Below are 11603 nucleotides of genomic sequence, written 5' to 3' on the forward strand. Positions count from 1 at the left end.
TGATTAGAAGCAGAAGATGCAATAAATCTCACAAGAGAGTTTGTTCTCATTTAGCCTCTCATGCATCTGAAATTACCTGACCAGAACAAGGGTAAGGAAAATGCACTACCAATTGGGGCACACTGAGAAGATAAAAACAGAAAGAGCAAAATGGTGAAGCTGTTTCCCTCTCTGATTTTGCACAAAGAAAGTAAACAATTCAGTCCCTCTGACAGCTTATTTATTTCACACAAATTGCAGCACAGATGCAAGGGCTCAAGAAGGAAGCTCACCCTGCCTGATCACACCTCTGAACCTCCTGAGGTGTGACTGCTACCACCACAATGGGAGAGGAATAGAAATGCCAGCACTAGTTGCATGTGCAGCAAAGGGTTTCCACATGCTGGATGGCTCTGTTGAGCTGCCAAGCTGCCTGTCTGCAACAGGACAGACAGTCACATTCACTGCTGAGATGGTAAATGCAGAATGTCAATGTCTCAAAAATATCACAAGTGAAATATTCAGCTGCAGATAAGCACACACACAACACACACAGAGACACCCTTCCTCCCAGTGTTCTGTCTGCTAAATCAGCATTTTTTTGATGAGCCAGTGAATATAGATGGAGAGTACAGGCACAGATCCAGCCTGGATTCTCAGCCTTGCATCCCACGTGTATAGAACATTTGTGAGCGTGTTCAGCATCTTTCAGGTAAAAATGCAGTATCAATGCTGCTGTGTTTAGTGAACACCAGCCAGGGCATCCTTTAAATGAAGTTTGTATCAGAGAAGCTGACCTGGTCTCCAGTCTGATGCTCTTCAGGAAATAAATTACACAACTTAGTTATATCAGGAATATCTCCTGGCCATTTGGATGTTCAATCCCTGTTCTAGAGATGCAGGTATATCTCCTCTAACCATTTCCTCATGTGATAGTATCTAATGACATGACAAAACAAAATACATTCACGTTCCAAGATTGGTGAGAGCAAATAAAGGGCATGAGATTTAAAGTGAGTTTTGCATTGGGTTTGGCGTTTATTTTTTGTTCTTTCTTTAACTCCTCTGTACTTTATAGAACTAAACAAAGCCTCCTGTTCCAGCTGATCAATCTTCACGCTGCTCCTGGCCCCAGAGAGCACAGCAGATAATAGCATTTCCAAAGGCATTTAGTTAGCTGAGCCCTGAGCGTAGAAGAGGGCAGTGAGGAGCTGGAGACAAATTGCTATGAACCCAAGTCAGCTGCTCAGGGCATATTTCTAAGAGCAGCAGACACAGCTGAGAATCCTGCAAAGGGATGTGAGTTTCCCCTCCCCTTGCTCGATCTCTGTGCTGGAGATGTAACACAAATTCTGCTCCCCTTGTTCCCAGTGCCTTTCTGCTCTCCCTTGTTGCCATAGAGGCTGGTATCTGGGACTTGAAATGTGATGTTCCACTGGTGAGAGTGGGTGGAGAAAAAGCAAGGTTTGCATTATTAATAATTTCCCCTACTGCATCCATTTTGGCAGCAAAGTTTCTCACTCTCCAGTCTGCTGGACATGCTTTGGCAGAAAGGAGCTTGGCCACAATACCCTGGTTCTGTGCACTGTGGCTTTGGGGGAGGACAGGGGGACAAACACCACCTGAGAAAGGTGTGCTGCCTCAAAGCATTTTTTGTAGACTTTCTATTAAGCCAAAGCTCTGCACGGCTTTCAGAAGATGCAGCAGAGCAGTGTATTATATAAATTAATTTATTTGGGCTGACCAGCAGCAAAACTTCAGAATGCATTAAAGAACTGGGGCTCTTTATGAAAAGACAATTCCTTTTGGGTATTAACCAGGGCAGAAAGAGCACAGGCAAGGTAGAAAGCATCCTTTACAATGCCCTGATTGCACGTTATTGATTGAATTGCCAGCAAAAACTGGAATACCAAGGAAAATCTCTGCTAGTAACTGCATAGATTACTGAGAACATCAGAAGAGTTAGGAGGTGAGTCGCCAGCAGGTTAAAAGGGGGGTGATCCTTCCCCTCTGCTCAGCACTGCTGAGCCCACAGCTGGAGTCCTGTGTCCAGCTCTGGGCTCCGCAGTACAAGAAGGACTTGCTGGAGCAAGCTCAGCTCAGGGCCACAGAGATGATTAAAGGAGTTGAGCATCTCTCACGTGAGGAGAGGCCAGGATCATCTTATCCTGTATAACAGAAGGATTAGGAAGGATCTATCATTGTGAATGAAGACCTGCTGGAAGGGAATGAAGAAAAGGGAGCAAGTCTATTCTCAGTTGTACCTATTGACAATTCAAGATACATAAATTAAAAACCAGGAGATTCCATCTGAACACAGTATTTTTTTACTCTGATGGTAGTCTGAGGCTGGATCAGTTTGCTCACAGAGGTTACATCCAAAATTCTGTGGAGATATTTAAAATTCAGCTGGACATAGTCTTGGGCAACTGGCTCAAGCTGACCCTGCTTGAGCACAGGGTTTGGTCTAGTTAATCTCAAGAAGTCCCTGCTCAGAAATTCTGTGATTCTGTAACATTTTCCACTGCTGTTAAGGTAACTCTTCCCACATGGACATTAACTCACCTAAGCTGAGGCAGCCATGCAGCCAACCTGACATTGCCTGGAACTGAGTCTGTCACACCCATCATCACAGGTGACACCAGGGTGGAAGAAGGCTGGTTTGAACCTAGGCCAGGTGGCTGCTCCCAAATGGGAACACAACAACTGAGCTGGAGGAACTGAAGGCAACTGCAAAAAGCATGAGTTTTGCACTTCCCCTTTTGGTGCACTGTTAAAATCAAAGGGCTCCCACTCAGGTGAAAATGAGGAATCTAATCCAGGTGCAGGGTCCTATTCAAGGCAGGGAGGATGGAACAGAAGAGGACTGGCATTCCCCTGTGCACTTAAGTGCCACAAGACTTGTAGCATTAGGGACTCAACCCCTTGCTGTCACACACAGGGGTAGCAGGGATCTGGCACCTGAGTGAGGGTGAGGGTCAGTATCGGTGGCTATAACTTCATTGTATGCAAAGGCCCCAGCATCTGACAAAAAGGTAGATCTTAAGTCCATGGTTAAGTACTTTCTTATCTGCAATCACACTGGTGCTGAAGATTGGAAAGTCTGCTTGTGGTTTCAGATAAATGTGGAAAACAGAGTCTACATTATTGAATTAAGTATGAAAGTTATAATAATACAGTCAGCACTGTTGCACAACGTAATTTCATTTAACAATAAATTCAATTTATGCTACACTGTTCTCTGTGTGCATTGTAAACATACTGCAGATTTTTTTTTGTTTGGGGCTTTTTTGTGGGTTTTTTTGTTTGGTTGGTTTGGTTTGGGTTTTTCTTGTTGTTGACAATGCAAAACACATTAACTGAAGTTATCAGCAGAGAAGCTGAAGGCTCTGGCATGCGAGCAAAGGACAGCTGAGGCTTGAGGCTCAGGGAATATATGGAAAGGAGCCACTGGTAGGCGGCTGGGAACACTAGTTGCCCTTGAAATAACCAGCAGTGCAGCCATTTAGCAGCCTTCGCATTTCAATAAGATATCTGTAGGTTTCCCTGTCAGAGCTCTAAGTGTATCTGGCACCCTGCTGGTGGTGCTGGACTGGAGGCAGATGCTGGTAGCTCTCCATCCTTTAATCACCCTCCAGACAGAGATCCAGTCCAAGCCATGATGTGGGCAGTCAATCTGACAGCCACCCCAGCCCAGCCCTTCAGAGCAGGGCTGCTTATGCCATCACTGACAGGCTGTTTTCATTTCCCCATTACCGTTAAAGGAGACACACTGGAACATACATTTTTGGCACAACCCTGCCTGCCAGCAAATGTTGCTGCTGTAGAACTGCGTCATATATGCCAAGCCCAAGTTACAGATGCTTTCTGAGCTCTCCAAACTAGAACCAGGCCTGCACCAAAGCTGGGGACCCAAGCCACCCTGACCAATGGGGACCTCCCAGACTTGCCCATCCCTTGCTAGCTCAGCCTGTGTTGCACATCCACCCTGTGCACTGACAGTGCTTCATCCAGCACAGCTGTTTCCCTGAACCTTTGAGAGCTGTGGCACCACAAGCACTGGAGTCCCTACTCCTTGGTTTCCAAGTTCAGATGAAATCAGCTGCTACCAACAAAGAGAAAACATTTGCTAAATCAAAATACGTGTCCTAACCTAAGATCTGCAGTCAAGATGTGATTCATGCTGTTTGCAGGGGTGGGGGAGAAGGCAGGATCAAAGTGGGGCTCAGTGCATGCAAACCACACATCTGCCTCCTGCAGTGCTCAGTCAGGGAAATGTAAAGCAGCGGGCAACATGCAAGAGTTCTCTGCTAATCACACAGTGCTAGCAATGGAAAGTCAATACAGAACAAGGAGCTGAGCTTGCAACATGAATGTTAAACAACAGTAACACTGTGCCACAGAGACACAAAAATCCAGGTCCCAGGAACCAGAAACAGATTGAGGAAGTAACACAAACATAATCCAAAACAAGAAGGAACAGCAAAGTAGCAGAAGCAAACAGATGGCTTCTGTTCCCGTTGTTCCCAGTGTCATTTTGCTCTCACTTGTTGCCATAGAGGCTGGTATCTGGGACTCAAAACGTGATGCACCACTTGTGACAGAGGCTGGAGAAAATGCAAGAATTTACATTATTAATAATTTCCTCCACAGTATCCATTTTGGCAGCAAAGCTCCTCATCTCTTGTCCATAGACACGCTTTGGCAGACACTGAAAGGCCAAGGAGCTGTCTTCCCTCAAAGCTCAGCCTAGCTCCTCCACCTGCCAATACATGTACTCAGCTCTCAGGCCCCGCTGCCACAGCTCTCCTTCACTGTAAAATAACACAATCCCACTTCTTTCCCCCCAAAACTTCAGAGTTCAACTGTCCCTTCTGCTCCTGTCACAAGGGAGGGGATGCAGCCTTAAATATCCACACAGCCTGCATGACTAGAGCCAGGAATAGACCTCACAGAGCACAGGCCATGTGGCCTCCCAGCATACCAGCAGTGTGAAAATGTGGATCAGACCCCAGAGCACACCACACACAAAAATAAAGAGGACTAGAGCATTTCTGAGCCAGCCCAAGAGGCCGTTCTTGTCCTGTTCTCCTCCCAGCCCCTGCCACTTCCTTCCTTGAATGGAGACAAGTGTTTGCATAGCCACAGAGTAAGGTAGGTCAGGAAAGAGATCTAGATTGAAGGCAATTTGGCTCCACAAAAAGGTTCTTTTCAGCTTGATCAGTTCTTGAGACAGAAATCCCCAGTGCCACAGTTTCTACTTTTGAGAGAGGGATGAATGCAGCTCTTCATTCTTCTGCAGCAGATTAAATGAGCATGTGGCATTTTCATTTTTCCAAGGGGACTATGAAAAAAAAATAAATAAAAGCTTCTTCTTTTTCCTCCAGTTTGCCTTTAATTGCCTTCAGCAATTTTCTCAGGACTTGTTGCCTGCAGCACTAACCAAAAGCACCTACCCAAAAGTATGGCACAGTTATTTGTGCTATGGACTTGCATGCACCCTCATGCTCATCCCAGCATGCTCCTATCCCAAAAGACATGTCAGGGTGAGCAAAGAAAGCCACAGGGCCCAGAAAAGCTGTTTCACATCTGTGTGGCAGGTTTAATGATTGACTCAAAGGGAGTCTGTTCTTGAAGCAAGAAATTCTTTCCTGAGTGACAGGTCTCCTTATCCAGTCGTGTATGGGCAAGGCAGCTTCACAGTGAAAAGCATGATGACAAAATCACTGTGCAGAGGACAGGGTGCACAAGGGGCTGTACCAATACAAGCAAGCAGCATCCAAGCCCACCTTTCCTTTGTACCCAGCACGTTACTGCTGAATTATTGTTACTGCTTTCCCTCTGAACTACCTGCCTATGCCACGGCAAAGTCTTTGCCTACTGCATCTCTCAGATGCATTGAAGAACCTGCTTGTAGAGTCAGGGTTGGCCAGAGCCACCAGCTTTTTGAGACCACTAATGCAAAATGACAACATTCCTTATTCTTTCATTCAAATGTAGTTGTGACCAGGCAGAAGCAGCCACTGCACAGCCACACAGCACAGAAGTGTCATATGGGCAACCATGTTGTTGTCTCCTTTCTCATACTACAATCAAGGGACTTGTAATGGTTTCCTCACATATCTCCCTGTCTACATTTGAAGACAACAGCTCCTCTTCCCTCCCCAGCCTCAGGGAGTGCTCCTGGCTGCCCTTGCTCTCTCTCCCCTCAAGTGGGGAGAACAAGGGAGTTGGTGGCTTCAAAACTTCTCAAACAAAGCAGCCCTTTTTTTCTAAAGCAAGTAACAAACCAAGCCAATAAAGCTGCATCAGATGAATAGATAGGAAGGGGTTTGGGTGCTACAGGCTCAGGGTGAGAGCCATTGAGGGAGCTGTGGGGAGTCTGGGAGGGGGCTGAGGGGAAAAGCTGAGCTCATTGCATCCCAATCAGACAACATCAGGCAGGAAACAGATGTGGAAGAAACCACAGAGGGGTACAGCAGCAGCAGAATTAACTCTCCAGCACATAGGGGAATCTCAGACACACAGAGCTGACCTGCACCATAAGAACAAGGCCTCAAGTCTGAGGTTTGGCTTTATGCACACCTGGTAGCACCTCTTAGCCCAACATCTAGACATCAGCAAAAAAACACAGGAAACATTCAGCTTTTTTCCAAGTTCTACCTGGCTCTAAGCATATGAAGCAAAGGTAGGTCTGGATCGTTAGCAGTTCCTATACAAAAGACTGGATAATCTTTTACCATCACAATTCAATTCTTGTAGATGCTGTGTGCATTTCCATTTTAAAGAGTGGAAGTTGTACGTGGCTGTGTACCTGAAATCCCAGCTTGAATTTCCCACAGTTAGAAGCCCGAAGAATATTTAAATTCCTTTTGATTTAGCTCCTCTCACTTTAACAGCTTTGACTCTTACAATAGCCTCCTCTTACAATACTTTTGTGATATAACCAGAAGCAAACTGTTCTTTGTGACTGTTTTCTTAAGCAGTTCAGAGTGTCCTGCCCCAGCTAAAGATGGTGCACAGACTTGTGTCTTGTCTTCTCTGCTGGCCCATTCGTCACCAGAAAATTACACTGTTGTTATTACAGTAACTGAGAGCCTGATGTGCAATTCCCACTGACTTCAGCAGAGGCACAATGCATTTTTCTCCTCTGGAAACCAAGCTGGTTATCAAGAGGCCAGAACATGACTCTAATGTTAATCCTTCAAGACTATTATCTGTTAGCCCCATTACACTGATACATTTCAATAAAGTTTGGCACAGTAAAAAGTTTTAGTAAAGGGCCATTAGTACTCACTTCCTTCTGCATGGATACCTACCCATGTCCAAAGTCTGGGCATGGACACTGCTTTCTAGTGAAGCTTTTATATTCCAAAAGATCACTTGCCTTCAAGTATGGACTCAGTGCTGGAAATGACACAGGAGGGACTACATAAAATTAGACAACTTTTCCTCATTGGTATTGCCAGCCATGATTCCTTTATGTCTGATGTGAGCTTGTCCTCATACACGCTGCTATTTAAGCCATTGTTTGATAATTATGGTGAGGAGGAAGAGAAGATTATTTTTCCCCGAGTTTCTAGCCCTCTTACCAAAGAAAGACTTGAAAACATAACCCAGATGCACAATGAAGTTTTGGAAAACAGAAAGCGGACAAAGAACCCAGCAAAGATTTTATGTTGTGGTTTTTGTGGCCTGAGTCATGATTTTAAATGCTTGTGTGCACTGATAGCAGTCTGCCCCCATAAGAAGTGTGACCAGTGTCTGTGCAGAGACTGCCAGCAGGAAAAGGCCAAGTAGGGTCAAATGTGGTACTGACAGGAACTGACTTGAAACACAGTAAATTCAACACATCTGAGTGTCCAACCAGCCACCAGACATCCACATCTGCCCATCACCACTGACCTGTGTCAGATCTGAAAGAATCAACTTGCAGCTAAAGGCTTTGTATCATGTTTCTGGCTCCTGAGCTGCTTCATTGTACCTGCTAAAGTCTTCCCATTTGATCTTTTTTTAATACTTTGTAGTTCTGCTGCAGCTTTTATTGTATTATCATAAAGTTCTTTCTAAGAGAGGCTTAGGTACATGGATCTGGTAAGGGAGACAGCAGGATCTTTGGCTGTCTCTGAAGAGAACCATAGCAAGTCATTAAAGAGTTACATGGGAAGAGAGGAAATGCTGATACCTTTAGCAGAATATCATTCTCTCCACTGGAATTTGGCAACAGCACAGGGACTAAGGTCCTTACAGAAAGCACAAGCTGCTCATCAACAACCACAAGCATGTAGGGACTCAAGTTGTGCCTCTCCTGCACAAAGCATCACACAAGTAGCGCAGCACCCCCTAACTGTAAAGGTCATGTACTAGCCCCGAGGGGAAAATTCCAAATTGAATCGTCTTCACTAGCCTTGGCCACCCCCTGTGCTCCCCTGGCCAGCACCAGCAAAGCAGGTCTCAGCCTCTGTGCAGCTCCAGTCACACACACCAGCACTGCAGGATGGCCTAAAGCAAACCTGAGCACGGAAAGCACAACCAGTATGACTCACGTCCTGCTGGGCCCACAGCATCTTCTTCACAGTTAACCCTTCTGGGTACACTTTAAACCTGCTTGCAGAAAGGCCCACAACACAACAAAATGTTTGCTGGACAGCAGCCAAAGAGCTCTCCTGCTCCTGACTCTCAGATATCAGGAACAGTCTTAGAACTTCATTGCTTCTCAGTAGGGAACAACCTGAGCCTGCATCCCACCAGTTAAACACACAGCACTGAGAAAAAAACAAAGCAGAGAGAAAGCTACAGCTTCATGTCCCTATAAAACCTGCTGCTTACAGGAGCACTGACTTGTCATTGGACATAAATCTTAGCAGGACAATTCAACTCTCCCCAAATCAACCATCTCTCATACCCTGAATGCTCTTCTAATTTGGTTGCGAGTTCATGATGTCCTGGTGATATTTCAACCTTCCTTTTCTCCCTAAGACATCACTGCAGCATTCTTGGTCATTCCTATTTATCCTGAGAGTCCTACTACCAACAAAATTAATATCTCTAATACTTTAATTTCTTTTCCTCTTGTCCTGATGAATTGGAACTTCCAATCCAACTTAACTTACACCCTTACCCATAAACCTACAACAACTGAGCCTTTCATTTCTGGATCCCACAGCACTGGGCAATGGGATGTGCTACTGAACAAACAGCAGTACCACATAAAGTAAAGGAACTTCCTACTCTCCCCACTGCTCCTCAGCATGGAGAGATAAGTACACTGGAACTGTGAATCATGCCACAAATGAGATTTGAGAAAATGTCCTTCCTTCTTGTTCTCAAAATACTTATATTAAAAAAAAAAAAAAAAAAAAAAAAAAAAAAAAAAAAAAAAAGGCATTTTAGGTAATAGATTTTGCTCATCTGGCCTAATTTCAACTGCAGTAAGTATTTTTTTGCCTTTAAAATTCCCCTTGCTGCTTCAAGTGAATATACTGCCTGTGCCCGCCTTCCCTGCGTTGTTTTCCAGTGCTCCTGTAAACAGCTGTAAATAGTTCCTTCACCACAGAGGTCCATGGTAGCACTGGATGGAATTTATCTGTCAGTACCTCACACTGGCAAAGGGACATCAGCTCATTAAGTCTGTTATTTTTTTGACACTTAATTCAATTGCTGTTAAGAGCTATATAAGTTAAAAGATCCAGTACCTGTTGCAGACAGCCCACAATGCAATTGAATGGCTGGTTTTCCCCCATACATAAATAAATGCACGTATATAACAGTTCATCTTAGTGATACATTTGCTGCCCTCTTCACTGTGCAATGGAAAGTACTCCTGTTATGCAGCCCATCCCTCTGCCAGTGCGGTTCCACACTGCACTTCATCAGCCATGCTCATCAGCAAATGAAAGACCTGATTGTACAGCTCTCCCTGTACAAAGCTGACATTGCTGCTAGAAGTCTTTTTTTTTTCCTTGAAATAACCTGACATTGGTAAAATTGGTCAGTTCAAATTGGAACATAATGCTAAATAGGGATCATAATGCTAACATCACGGACGGTAACAGGCATGTATTTATTTTTTCCTCTCGCTAAACTGTAGGTCCTTCTGGCCAAACTCACAACCACCTCTCTTGTCATTCAATCCACTTTAAGAAAAAACATTCTGCTCCTTCCCTCATCAAGAACTGACCATTTCAAACTCAGGACTCCCTTATTTTATTGGGGTTACCGCTTGTCTGAGCTACTGTGTTCTCAATACCTGGGAGCATGAAGGTCAAGGGGAGAAGGAGTGAAAGCCAACAGGCAGGGTGGTGAACGTGTTAGCTCAGATGTCTCCTACACCACACACCGTACCCCACCCCATAACCCAGTCTCGGTCCTGTCTCCATCCAGCAGTCCAAGGACAACATGGGAACTGAACTGGAGTCCAGTTCCTCCCCAGAGTCCTCCAAAATTCTAGTTTCACGGACTTAAGGTGGATTTTGAAATCCTGGAGGAGGCAACACTGAGCACCATTCAGATTTCCAAACCTGACTCGCTAAAAGCCTGTACTCCCTTCCAGGCAGATGGGAGAGGGCATCACGACTGATGTCAGGCTGTCTTTGTACACACTTAGGCAGCCCGAGAACCCCAGCCCAGTCCTTTCCACACACACAGCACTACTCATGCAAGGGTCATGCAGATGCATCACCAAAGCAATCTTCCGACCGTTCATTCATTGTGAGTAACGGGGCAGTGACTCCACTTCCCGGGGATAAATCAGCTCCAGGTTGTCTAACCCTTAGCTTTTGGAAAGGTCTGGTTTGCAGTCCTGCCAGTAAGAACAGGGGGACACGCGCTTGGCTTTTCTGCAACCAGAGCGAGAATAAAGAAGCATTTACCATCCTGCCCAGAGCTCTCCAGATACTCCGTCAGGTCGCAGCCGAACGCGCTCGCGGCTCCCTTCCTCTTGAGTTTCTGTTTGGCTCCCTTGTTCTTCATGAGGTTAGTCCCAAAAGAGGTTCACCCCCCTCCTGCCTTGCCCCCCTCCCCCCGGCCTCACGCTGGGCGACAAAATTCTTGCTCTTCTCCTCAGACCACCGCCCGTGTCCCGCTCCCAGGGAGCAACATCGGGGGTCCCGTACAGCGTCCAGCCAGAGAAGTAAACATTAATCCCCACCAGATGTTGGGCTGCTCCTGTGGCAGAAGAAGGTCAGGGCGAGAGGAGGCTCCACAGCCCGCAGCAGCAGCAGCGATCATAGCCTGAGCCCAGAAGGGTTCTCATCAGAGGCAAGTGGGTGGCGGATGGGTGCCCGCATCAGAGCTGGCAACTTGGGGGCAGGAGATGGTGGGAGGACGTCTTTTCCCTCAGCGCAATCCCGGGACCCTCCACAGCCACCTTCTGCGTCTCGTCAGTCGCGCTGTCGCCACTTCCAGCAGAAGGCGTCCCAGCCTGGTCGTGCTCCCCTTGGCTTTCGGAGGAGACTGGAAGTTCAAACGGACTAATGAGAAGGGACTGGGGAAGAGTCTGCACAAGGCTCCTCTTTGGCTCCCCCCCTTCCCCTCCTCCTGCTTTGGACAGTTGGAGGAATGAGAAACCAGCTTCCTGTCCTGACTCCCGCTCACTCGCTCTCTCCTTTCCCCGTTTTACAAAT

The 11603-nt window shown here is 46.2% G+C and overlaps 1 protein-coding gene across 1 annotated transcript in view; it reads right to left on the bottom strand.

The window, feature by feature from the left end:
* ARHGAP31 (Rho GTPase activating protein 31) overlaps positions 1 to 11079 on the bottom strand; it is a 60267-nt gene extending 49188 nt beyond the window's left edge. The window contains exon 1 of the mRNA XM_063148363.1: positions 10851 to 11079. Coding sequence (XP_063004433.1) covers positions 10851 to 10950 — 100 coding nt within the window. The 5' untranslated portion in view covers positions 10951 to 11079. The remainder of the gene's footprint in view (positions 1 to 10850) is intronic.
* Positions 11080 to 11603: the final 524 nt, after the last annotated feature.

The sequence above is a fragment of the Melospiza melodia genome, chromosome 2, assembly GCF_035770615.1.
Source record: "Melospiza melodia melodia isolate bMelMel2 chromosome 2, bMelMel2.pri, whole genome shotgun sequence".
Taxonomy (NCBI): Eukaryota; Metazoa; Chordata; class Aves; order Passeriformes; family Passerellidae; genus Melospiza; species Melospiza melodia.